The sequence below is a fragment of the Fonsecaea erecta genome (genome assembly GCF_001651985.1).
Source record: "Fonsecaea erecta strain CBS 125763 chromosome Unknown Scaff4, whole genome shotgun sequence".
Taxonomy (NCBI): domain Eukaryota; kingdom Fungi; phylum Ascomycota; class Eurotiomycetes; order Chaetothyriales; family Herpotrichiellaceae; genus Fonsecaea; species Fonsecaea erecta.
The window spans coordinates 364,693-375,646 of NW_017387247.1; the positions used below are offsets into that span (position 1 = coordinate 364,693).

At 55.6% G+C, this 10,954-nt stretch overlaps 4 protein-coding genes across 4 annotated transcripts; 2 read left to right on the forward strand and 2 right to left on the reverse strand.

Moving 5' to 3' along the window:
• Positions 1-194: 194 nt before the first annotated feature.
• On the forward strand, positions 195-2,753 carry AYL99_04869 (hypothetical protein; the record flags this gene model as incomplete). The annotated part of the gene is made up of 1 exon (XM_018836381.1): positions 195-2,753. One exon carries the CDS (start codon positions 195-197, stop codon positions 2,751-2,753), a length of 2,559 nt encoding a protein of 852 aa, XP_018693234.1.
• A 798-nt stretch (positions 2,754-3,551) lies between these two features.
• AYL99_04870 (hypothetical protein) lies at positions 3,552-4,745 on the reverse strand (the record flags this gene model as incomplete). Its single annotated transcript, XM_018836382.1, has 1 exon — positions 3,552-4,745. The coding sequence occupies one exon, from the start codon at positions 4,743-4,745 to the stop codon at positions 3,552-3,554; it is 1,194 nt and encodes a 397-aa protein (XP_018693235.1).
• Positions 4,746-5,925: 1,180 nt separating this feature from the next.
• AYL99_04871 (hypothetical protein) lies at positions 5,926-7,948 on the reverse strand (the record flags this gene model as incomplete). The annotated part of the gene is made up of 7 exons (XM_018836383.1): positions 5,926-6,274; positions 6,330-6,345; positions 6,400-6,956; positions 7,007-7,335; positions 7,389-7,468; positions 7,527-7,664; positions 7,720-7,948. The coding sequence occupies 7 exons, from the start codon at positions 7,946-7,948 to the stop codon at positions 5,926-5,928; spliced, it is 1,698 nt and encodes a 565-aa protein (XP_018693236.1).
• A 1,079-nt stretch (positions 7,949-9,027) lies between these two features.
• Positions 9,028-10,604, forward strand: AYL99_04872 (hypothetical protein; the record flags this gene model as incomplete). The annotated part of the gene is made up of 2 exons (XM_018836384.1): positions 9,028-9,160; positions 9,214-10,604. The coding sequence occupies 2 exons, from the start codon at positions 9,028-9,030 to the stop codon at positions 10,602-10,604; spliced, it is 1,524 nt and encodes a 507-aa protein (XP_018693237.1).
• Positions 10,605-10,954: the final 350 nt, after the last annotated feature.

Here is a 10,954-nt window from a genome sequence, read left to right on the forward strand (position 1 = left end):
CCGGCGGACTGCAGATCTCTCTTCAATGGACACCGCAACGTCCACCGTGGCTTGAATCGCCGCTCGGCTTCCCTTCCCCCTCCGCGAAGATTCGAGACAAAAGGAAAGCAGCCGGTCTGATCGTTCCGACCGCCTGGCATTAGCATCGAGCCCGATCCTCCTTGTTCCCGGAAGAGCCTCCTTCGCCCGCCGCCATGGCGACCGTCAGCGTGGGGGACACCGTCATGGTCCCCGGCGACATGCATGGCGTCGTCAAATTCATTGGCCCTGTCGCCGGGAAAAAGGGAATATTTGCAGGCGTACAACTCGCGACGGAGTATGCGCCTCGCGGCAAGAACTCTGGTGAAGTGGATGGAAAATACTATTTCAGAACCTCGATCCCGGGCTCAGGCATATTTCTGCCTCTGGAGAAGGCTGTAAAGAAACCCGGCAGTTCGGGCAGTCTGGGACCGGGAGGACTGGGACTCAGTGGTCTCAGAGCGAGTCCTGGGCCCGGGACACCCACCAACAGACTGGCCAGCTTCAATCAGGGCGGGAGAACACCCGGCGTGACGACGGGTATTGCAAAACCCTCCTTCAGTCAGTCCATGGGTCCGGGCGCCATGAGACCGTCGGGCGCCGCCAGCCCGGCCCTCAAACCGCCACCCCTGAGAAGGGAATCCCTCCCACGACCCTCGAGTCCGCTGCGAAAAATCAATACGCCTACACCCAGAACACTGGCCACGCCGAAGACGCGGCCCAGCGGTATTGGTCTCGCAAAGAGCACCAACGGAGGAGGACCAGGCGGGCCTTACGCCAAACCGGGCCAGCAACGGGGTGTCAACAACTTCAGCCAGAGCTTGCGACAGGGCAGCTCGACCACATCCGCAAGCCCGTCGTTAGGGCCTGAATCGAGTTTTGACGAAATTCCCGAGCAAGAGGCGGAGTCCACGCCCACGCCCACGCCCAACTTTAGTAGAAAGACGACTGAGACCAACGTGGAAAAGTACGAGACCAAGATCCGCGAATTGAGCGAAGAACTGGAGAACGCGAGACGCCAACTACACGATCAAGGCACGAGTTTTGCCGAGATGGAGCGCAATTTCAACGAAATACAAAAGCTTCTACCCGGCCTGGAGGAAGACCAGCAGGTCGCGAAAAGGAACCGGGAGGACGGCGAAGAAGACCTACCCCGGGACATCGTTTCCCTGAGGGAAGCGCTCCGGGAGAAGAACGACAAGATCAAAATTCTCACGGCGGAATTTGACGCCAATCGTGCGGATTTCCGCTCGACGATCGATACGTTGGAGATGGCGAGCACCGAAACCGAACGTGTCTACGAGAAGAGAGTCGATGAGCTGTTAGAAGAAGTGAGAAATCTCCAGGACCGAAGCGAGGATGTCGAAAACGTCGCACAGCAACTTAAGCAGTTGGAAGAACTGGTGCAGGAGCTCGAAGAAGGCCTCGAGGACGCGAGGCGAGGAGAGGCTGAGGCGCGGGGAGAGGTCGAGTTCTTGAGGGGCGAGGTTGAGAGGTCGAGAAGCGAGTTGAGGAGGGAGAAGGAGAGAATGAAGACGGAAGAGCAACTCAACGGTGGCGGTGGCTATTCGTCTTCCTCGAAGGTGCAGGAGCTCGAAGCCCAGTTAACCGCAAAGGATGATGAGATCCGGGGCTTGAAGGCCATCATCCAGAATCTCAACGCCAACAGCCCCAAAAGACCCAACGGCATCACGGTCACGAATGGACATCAGAGAAAAGACTCGACGCTCAGTGGTGACGCTGGAGAGGATGCCCTGCAGCAACAGATCCGTGATCTTGAAGTTCTCCTACAGCAAAAAAGCGCCCACGAAGAGGAACTGGTGCAGGAAGTCCGACAGCTCCGGAATAGCGTCACACTTTCCAAGTTCCCTATGCCGATGGGTGGCACTGCATTTGGCATCCACACCGGGATGCGCACGGGGCACTCGAGGGGCAACAGCGAGGAATTGGATCGCAAGCACCTCAGCACTGGCAGTCAGCGGACGGTGGTCCTTGGGCCGGTAAAACGAAACGGCGCAAATGGGCATGAGCGGCAAGACAGCCAACCCATCGGTGAGGAGTCCTGGCATGATGCTCCCTCGGGGGGAATGTCGCCGGTCAGACAGCATCACGATTATGACACTGGTGCGCGGGAACGTGAGAGGTCCGATGACGGCGTAACGGATGTCTCTACTTCTGAAAGCGCCGTGTTATGGTGCGAGATCTGTGAAGAAGGCGGGCACGACATCTTGACCTGTGGAAACATGTTTGGCCCCGGCAAGAAGATGACGACAGACGTCGAACCGCCTGGTGTGGACGACAAGAATGGCAGAGATGTCGTGGGAGGGGACGTTGACCATACTGAACAGACGCTGGGCGTGACAGCAGGACCACGGGATCCCGATCGACCACTTCCCCTGATGAGTCGCAAATCGACGAATAACACCATCACTTCGCCGTCGGACGTGCACCCGAACCCACCGCCGACAGAAGACTTGCCTTCGCCGCCGGTGGCAATGGAAGCACCAGAATCTCCAACTTCGAAGATGGCGCATGCTCCCCTTCCCTCCACCTCCATGCCCGCTGCTGCTCCACCTCCACCTCCAGCTCCTACGAAACTCATCGAAGGCACGGGTGCACAAGCGGGCATGTTGGCCGGACGGTCAACGGGCGTCATCGACCCGGAGAAGTGGTGTGCATTGTGTGAGCGTGACGGACACGACAGCGTCGACTGTCCCGTTGAAGAGGCTTTCTAGAGGGGAGATCTCTTTTGAAAATTGCGATGCGGGTACGAAAACAACAATCAACGGTGTCGTCGACCGGCGAGGCTGGAGTAAGCCTGGTTCTGACAAGAGAGGGGAGTTACTGTCGAGTTACTGTCGATATATACCCCCTCCTCTCTCTTTCCCTCTGTCGTGGTGAAGGGTTTCAGGGAAATGAAGAACTATGACACCAGGAGGTCCCTCGTGTGACTGCTGTCGGGAGTTTGTGGAATGGTATTGGGAAAAGAAACGAAACGGAGCCCAGATGACTACAAAAAGGTGCTCGGATCGTCCATCCATCCATGTGTGTGTGTATTAAAGTGGGTCGGTAGTGTAGATGTGTAGATATGTAATCTCCTGTTTTGTCCTGCTTAGTTACTTACTGTACTTATTGCACTTACTTGCCTGCTTTGCCTGCTTATGCTTGAAGAGAAAGCTGTATTTGTATAGATTTTGACTCTTTTTTTTTTGACCGATCTGGAGTGGAATTGTAGATATGTATATACCACATGTATACATAGGGAGTATATATTATTGTCCTATAATAATTACTACGGGGCATAAAGCTGTGTGTTGTCTGTCCAGAGCTGCGTCTATATAGTATATACTCGGTATACAGTATATAGTTAAAGCCAAATACAATACACACAGAGCAGCCAAGCCGATCCAATCGATCCCATCAATTCAATCCAATGACTATTGTGACTGTGACTTGACCTCCTGTGTCCCTGTGTCCCGTCTCGTCCCGTCTCGTCTCGTCCAGTTGTCTCGTTGTTCTCCTTTCATCCCTGCCTAACGTATAGGCCTCGCGAGCTTCTTCATCACGTCCAACGTCCAGGGCACATCCTCCGTCTTCATCCTGCCCATGCCGCACTCGGTGGCAATGCCCCACGTGAGAGGCGGCGTTCCTGGTACGCCGGTGCCGTCGCCGTCCACGACCCTGCGCGCCGTCTCGATGCGTCTGACCGTGCCGGCCTCGTCGCCCTCGCGCACCAACCCCAGATACAGCACCGTGCCGTGCGCGCGGAGCAACGGGAGTAGATCGACCAGCGGCGCGAAGTAGGCCTCGTCGTCGCGCCCCCGCGGCACCGGCATGTGGATGTAGTTGACGCGCCGGCCGAGACGAGGCAGGATGGCCAGGGCCGCGCGCACCATGGTCCGCGTGTCGGTTGGCTCGAGGAAGTGCTTGTGCCCGAAGTCGCCGTAGCAGAAGTGCAGGCCCAGCTCGACGTCGGGCGCGATGTGGTCGGCCCCGGCGAACGCGACGACCCGGTCGACCACGCCGCGGAAGATGGCCGCGTGGAGAGTGTCCGTGGGTGGACCGCCGTCGCCGTCGCCGTCGACGTCGCACCACCACGGCTTCGACCGCTCCATGCCGTCCACACGCGCCCACGCCTCCTCCAGCACGGCGAACTCGTGCGCGCAGTCGATCTGGATGGCGAGGTCGCGGTGCGGAATTGCGGCCTGAATCCGCGCGAGCGCGCGTTTCAGCGCCGCCGTGTAGTGAGGCTCCACGAAGGCCTTGTAGTTCGGGGCCACGATGGCGGTCAGTGCGTTGAGTGGAGTCGGGATGCCGACTTGGAACTTGACGCCGTCGTCGCAACCGTCGGGTGTCATTGACGACGATGACGACGACCAGTGCGTCCGCATATCCGTGAAGGTCGCGTACGACGCGATGGCCGCCGCGTCGTAGCCCGTCTCCAGCCTCTCGAGGTGTCGAGTGACCGCGTCGACGTCGGTGAGTGGCTGGCCCGACGTGGCGGTCGGGTTGTGGCGCGAGTTGACGAGCTGCGGGTACGGCAGGAACAGGTCGCGCTGGAACTGCACGAAGTTCTTCCGCGACGAGGGCTCGCCGTCGGGAATACGTCGGACGTGCGAGGTCATGGTGGTGCCGAGCAGCTCGAACACGTCGCGTGTCGTGGGCAGTGGGAGAGAGCCCACGAAGTGCACGCCCTGAGGGTTGTTGCTCGGGCCTGTGGACGGCATGATGGGTGGTTGGCGGTCCAGGTGAGGGAAAAGGTGAGGAGATTCTCGGTCTTCACCCGACGAGTTCAATGGGTGTATCAAAAAGGCCTCGTGATAGAATATTAGTTTGCCCAGGGCTGTTGTGCTCCTTATATGTTATGTGGCTGCCTCATTTCACATTGTAGAGTCGGGGTATGGCCGTTTGAGCTGCTGTCTCCTCCTCCTGTTGCCCCATATTATACGACAAGACAAACATGCTGGGCCTGACGGAGAAAGAAGCTGGGAGTTAGGCCATTCACCGGCTGCTGGACGACGACCCTTACGGTACCGTCTTTCTCAGAAGAGGCGTCGTTCAAAAGCACCTTGACCAGTGTGAGCCTCGTCGAGTCCGTGATTGGTGGCGTATCTGCTGGGTGGGTAAGAAGTATAGCGAGATGTATGCGGGTGAAAGGATGTATACGTAGTCCACGGAATAAGAATGCCGTCTCCACTGACGAAGCGGAAGCCCTCTTTCTTCTTCATGTATCGCCAGCCGGTCAGCCTTCCTTCCATTCGTTGCGGAGAGGGCATGAACTGCACCAGACTGGTATCGACGGATCTCCCTCTCGCGTGAGACGGGCATTGAAGGGCCTGCGATTTCCAGATCGGAGTTAGAGCGAGGCCATCCCATTCATCTTTCTCGGATACCCCAGCTTATGTGGCACTATTGCATTGCTGACACGGGATAATATCAGCACCCGTCAAGCAGAGACGTATCCTGGCAAGGAAAAGAAACAAGTAAGCAGTCAAGCAAACAAGATTGTAATATACAAGGTTTGGGAGTGTAAGCATAGGAAAGGAGACAGGAAAAGAGAAATTTGTGCATATTGAAAGGGGGCCGAAGCCTTGTCCACGTGATGCAGGCCGTGGCGTGTATATCGCTGAACGCCTGCATATGGTTATGCTGAAACAGGCCAACGGGTTGAGAACACGGGTTGGGAACACCAACTACCGTAAGAGGATAGAGAGGAGCTGTGCGCCACGGGTTGTCGTTGGTGGTCGAGCAATTCCTATAAATATGCCTGCTGAGAGAGGAGGGAGACGTCGTGCATGACTCGACGTTGAGGCCTTTTGGCTATAAAAAACCCGTCAAAGAGCGTCAGGATGTTGCAACACTGGCTACACCCCTTGGCCACGCACCATCCCCAAGGTGAAAGGGGTCTCAGATAAACGCTCTGAGTGCCTTCGACCACCCCGTTCGTCCTTTTTCCGCCGCAATCTCGAGACTTCCTCTCCGAATACCCATCGTAACGTCCATCTCGCTCGCACGAATAAAAAGCTTCCAGTCACGGGAGTAGAGTTTCCATCCAATGTACAAAGCAATGACGATCGGCGCGGCAAGAAAATTCTCAAAAAACACCTCGGCGTCCGGGCTGGATCCCAACGGGAACAACGAAGTGTAGAATGTCGCAATGATGGCGATGATGTTCAGGAACAATCCAATGTAAGATCCCCAGATGCCAAAAGCAGCCTGATAAGGCAGTTGATGCTTAGTAAATCCGTGGGCATACCTGGAACGCAAAGGTTAGCCTCTCGATTACGCACGAAGGGGTTACAGGGTATTACCATCCGTATCGGAACCCTGGAGATTGTTAGCACATTGGTCATGCCAACCGCCCAGTAGGACTTGACTTACGAATATGTGCCAGATTGATGCTCAGCCACAGGAAGAAAAAGCTCAAGCCCGACAGCGAGAGCAACCAGGTGAAGATGGTGTCGGAAGCATTGGCCTCACCGATGTACGCAAGGCACCCGAACAATAGTTGAATCACGATACACCAGAGTGGTCGTCCCTGCCTGTCGACATACATCAGGAATTTCGGGCCCATGCCTCTCGCTGCAAGGGCCTGCATGGTGCGTGACGAGCCATATGTGCAGCTGTTGGCGACACTAATGACAGAGATGGTAATGACCGCATTCATCACCGATGGCAACCCCTTGACACCGGCATACTTGATGGCCAGGACAAAGGGAGAGGCTTTCGTATTGGCGCCGCTGGCGCCCAGCAGGTCTTTGCTATCAGATGGCACGATGAGACCGACGATGAAGAGGGAAAGAACGTAAAATGTCGCAATCCGCCAAAACACTTGTCGAGTCGCTTTGGGCAGGGAGCGATGGGGGTCTGCAGCTTCAGCGGCTGCCAATCCGACGAGCTCGGTTCCCCCAAAGGCAAACGCCGCGGTGACAAAGACACTGAGACGTCAGCTAGATTCCAATCGAGATAGTCGGCGAAAGTGACATACGTGCAGAAGCCTTTGAAGCCATTCTGAAAAGCGCCAGGATTGTGCCAATAGCGAGCACCAATATAACCCCGGTTATCGGAGGACACGCCGCCACAGTCAACCACAATTCCGAAGATGATGAATCCTATGCAGGCTGTGATTTTGATCATCGCCAGTACAAATTCAACCTCGCCGTAGCCGAGCACGCCGAAGACCTGGACCAGACACAGGAACACTAAGAAGACAGTGATCCAGACGCTGACGTGGATATCATCTCTCCAATATTCGATCGTGATTGACGCCGCCGTGAGTTCAAAGGGCAAGACGGTCAACCAGCCGATAGCGTAGTCCTGTCTGGTGGTCAACACTCTGCAGTTTTGACATATCATCAGGAAGCTCTTACCCAACCAACAGCAAAACCGAGGGACGGGTCGACGAATCGAACGATGTAGGTGTAAAAGGCGCCGTTCACGGGATACAGAACTAGCCACCATTGTCAGGAACAAAGGACAAGCAGTGAGATGCAATTCTGAGCACTTACTGGCCAGTTCACCCAGCGCCTGCATCGTGCAGAGTAACATGAAGCCGATGATAATGAAGCCCAGCAGCACACTCCCAGGGCCACCCTTGTGCAACGCACTGCCAGACCCGACGAATAGACCCGCGCCGATCGAACCGCCTTGACTGTGTCTTAGCATGGACAAGCTTTGGATGGTATCCAGAAAAAGTCTTACCGATGGCAATCATCTGCATGTGACGCGACCGCAGCTTTTGAGCAAGCGGGTTGTGCTGTCTGTTTACCGGATCTGTCTCATCTTCATATGTGATTTCACCAGCCAATTTCTGCATTTTGGGGTCGTTGAGCTTCTCGGGATCGATGTCACGGTCCGTGCCAGAGGCATTGTACCGGGAAGACGCCGATTCATCGTGTGAAACGATTTCCTTGTCAGTAGGTTCTGCCATCTTGAGTAGTAGCCCAGGTCAAACTGAGAGAAGCGATACAGAAGGGAGAGTGATCAAACCGGGGGAGGTGCGCAGTTTTAAGATGAACAGCCAACCCCCAGTCAAGGAGGGTTGCATTTATGTGAACCCGTCCACAAGCTCATCATTTCCCAGGGCGAAGCTTCTGGACTGGGGGTCAAGTCAAAGTGGTGATCGCACCCAGGGAAAAACGGTGACAGCATCCTAGGAGGAGAAAGGGGCACCCCTGCGCCGACGACAACCGCCCTGAAGCGTGGAAGGACGTGCCAAGGAGTGCACGTCCAGGTGTCCTGTCGTGGACTCGTGGTGGCGATGGTGGCATTCTCGAAGGCATGGTGGATGTCGAAATCTGGGGGATCGGAAAGCAGTATGGCATGCTGTGGTTTGAATTTGCGGGGGAACAGGTACAGACGGCCAATGGACGGATTCTCCTTAGCAAATAATAGAGCAGGAGAGAAAACTTCAATAGAGACGAAGACCAATCACTACCAGCACACGGACACACTATCCCACTTAGTCCAGTAGAGTGAGGCAGGTGGCCAGCAACGAGGTGGGCGACGGTAAGGGACGGCCGGGGGCATGTGGACGATGGTGGTGTCCGGTGGTGCTGATCTCTGGGCGGCCACCGGCACTTTTTCACGCCCGGGAGAGCCATGGCAATATGCCCGTGGTTCCCGTGAAACAGGCCTAGTGCCTAAAAAGTGGAGGGCAGCCACGCCAGCGTCAGAGGCGGCGGGAACACCGTCATCCCACAGATCGATCTTGTCCCCGCCTCAGTCTTCTCAGAATGGCTTCTGGAGCTGCCTCGATAATAGCATCCACTCACCAATAGCCGGCCAGATGGATGATCATTACACCTTCCCCAGGAAATTTGTCCGCGGACAGACTCTTCAGTTCAAAAGCTTTGCTCCAGCATTTATACTCCTCTTCGGACTCCTTGTCGTGGTTGCTTTTGCCATTGTCTTCTTCTGTCCCTCTCCGCCCCGTCCTCCTCGGGAATCTCCTGCCTCTGACCCCGACCGCGAGAGACAGCCTCTAATCTCGGATCAATCTCCACCACGATGAATCGTGACAAAGGCGAAAGACCCGACGTGGGCACCCTCACGGGAGAAGAAGTGGCCAAACACAACTCCAAAGAGTCGTGTTGGGTAATTGTCCATGGCAAAGCCTATGATGTGACCGAGTTTCTTCCAGGTTTGTGGTGACGACTCCAGGACGATGCCCACCAGCTGACTGGTCTCTCCTAGAACACCCTGGTGGTCCTAAGATCATTCTCAAGTACGCCGGCAAAGATGCTACTGAGGAATTCGACCCCATCCACCCCCCCGATACACTGGACAAGTATCTGCCTCAAGAGAAGCATTTGGGTCCCGTGAACATGGAGACGGTGCAGCAGGAAGAAAAGGAAGAGTCTCCCGAGGAGAAGGCACGACAAGAGCGCATCAAGAACATGCCCCCTCTTGAAGCATGTTACAATCTCATGGACTTTGAAAGCGTGGCAAGACAGGTCATGAAGAAACCCGCCTGGGCCTACTACAGCTCCGGCGCCGACGACGAGATCACCATGAGAGAAAACCACTCCGCTTTTCATAAGATCTGGTTCAGACCGAGAATCCTGGTCGATGTGGAGAAAGTGGACATCAGTACCACCATGCTCGGGACTAAATGCGACATTCCTTTCTATGTCACCGCGACTGCGTTGGGCAAGTTGGGCAATCCCGAGGGAGAGGTCGTCCTCACAAGGGGGGCAAAGAAGCACAACGTCATCCAGATGATCCCAACTTTGGCCTCTTGCAGTTTCGACGAAATTTGCGATGCTCGACAAGGCGACCAATGCCAATGGCTTCAGCTGTACGTCAACAAAGACCGAGAGATCACCAAGAAGATCGTCCAACATGCCGAAGCACGGGGCTGCAAGGGTCTCTTCATCACGGTCGATGCTCCCCAGCTGGGCAGGCGAGAGAAAGACATGCGTAGCAAGTTCGACGACACCGGCTCTAACGTCCAAAACACCAGTGGCGAGAACGTCGATCGATCCCAAGGTGCCGCCAGAGCCATTTCGAGCTTCATCGACCCCAGTCTGAGCTGGAAAGACATTCCCTGGTTCTTGAGTATCACGAAGATGCCCATCATTCTCAAGGGTGTCCAGCGGGTTGAGGATGTCCTCATGGCCATCGAGGCGGGTGTCCACGGCGTTGTCCTTTCCAACCACGGTGGTCGCCAGCTGGACTTTGCGCGTTCTGGCGTCGAGGTCCTCGCCGAGGTCATGCCCGTTCTCCGCGAGCGGGGTTTGCAGGATAAACTGGAGATTTTCATTGACGGTGGCATTCGCCGAGCAACCGACATTATCAAGGCTTTGTGTCTGGGGGCCAAAGGTGTTGGCATTGGCCGACCATTCCTCTTCGCCATGTCTGCATATGGACTGCCCGGTGTGGATCGTGCCATGCAACTGTTGAAAGACGAAATGGTGATGAACATGAGGCTCATCGGTGCTTCCAAGGTGGAAGACCTAACCCCCGATATGGTCGATACCGCTGGCTTACGGTACCATACATCGACCGTCCCCCAGGACACTCTCGGCATTCGAGCCTACGATCCTTTGATTACACCCCACGAGATGCTGAAGGCCCGACTGTGAGTTCTAGCGTTTGCTCGAGGTCGCTGGGGAGCATTTGTAAATGTTTTTGGGATACACGATATAGGGGCCGCCAGGACCATGCATGTTGCTTGTGACAAAACTTGGAGCATAGTAGAGGAGGCTCTCTCCTCGCCGTAGACTTATTACTACTGAAGATCGTTCTCAAGATGTAACTATCCACACCGTCCATCTCCTCGTATGCAGCCTTCTCCGTTGGTGAATATAATATTATTATGACGCTCAGACACTGCTGAATTCAGCTTACCACTCAGTGTTTTGGCCCCATCCGGCGCACGCGAGCGCGGGCGCGTGACTAACTAGCACTACTCCGTATGCACCGTTGCACCGAA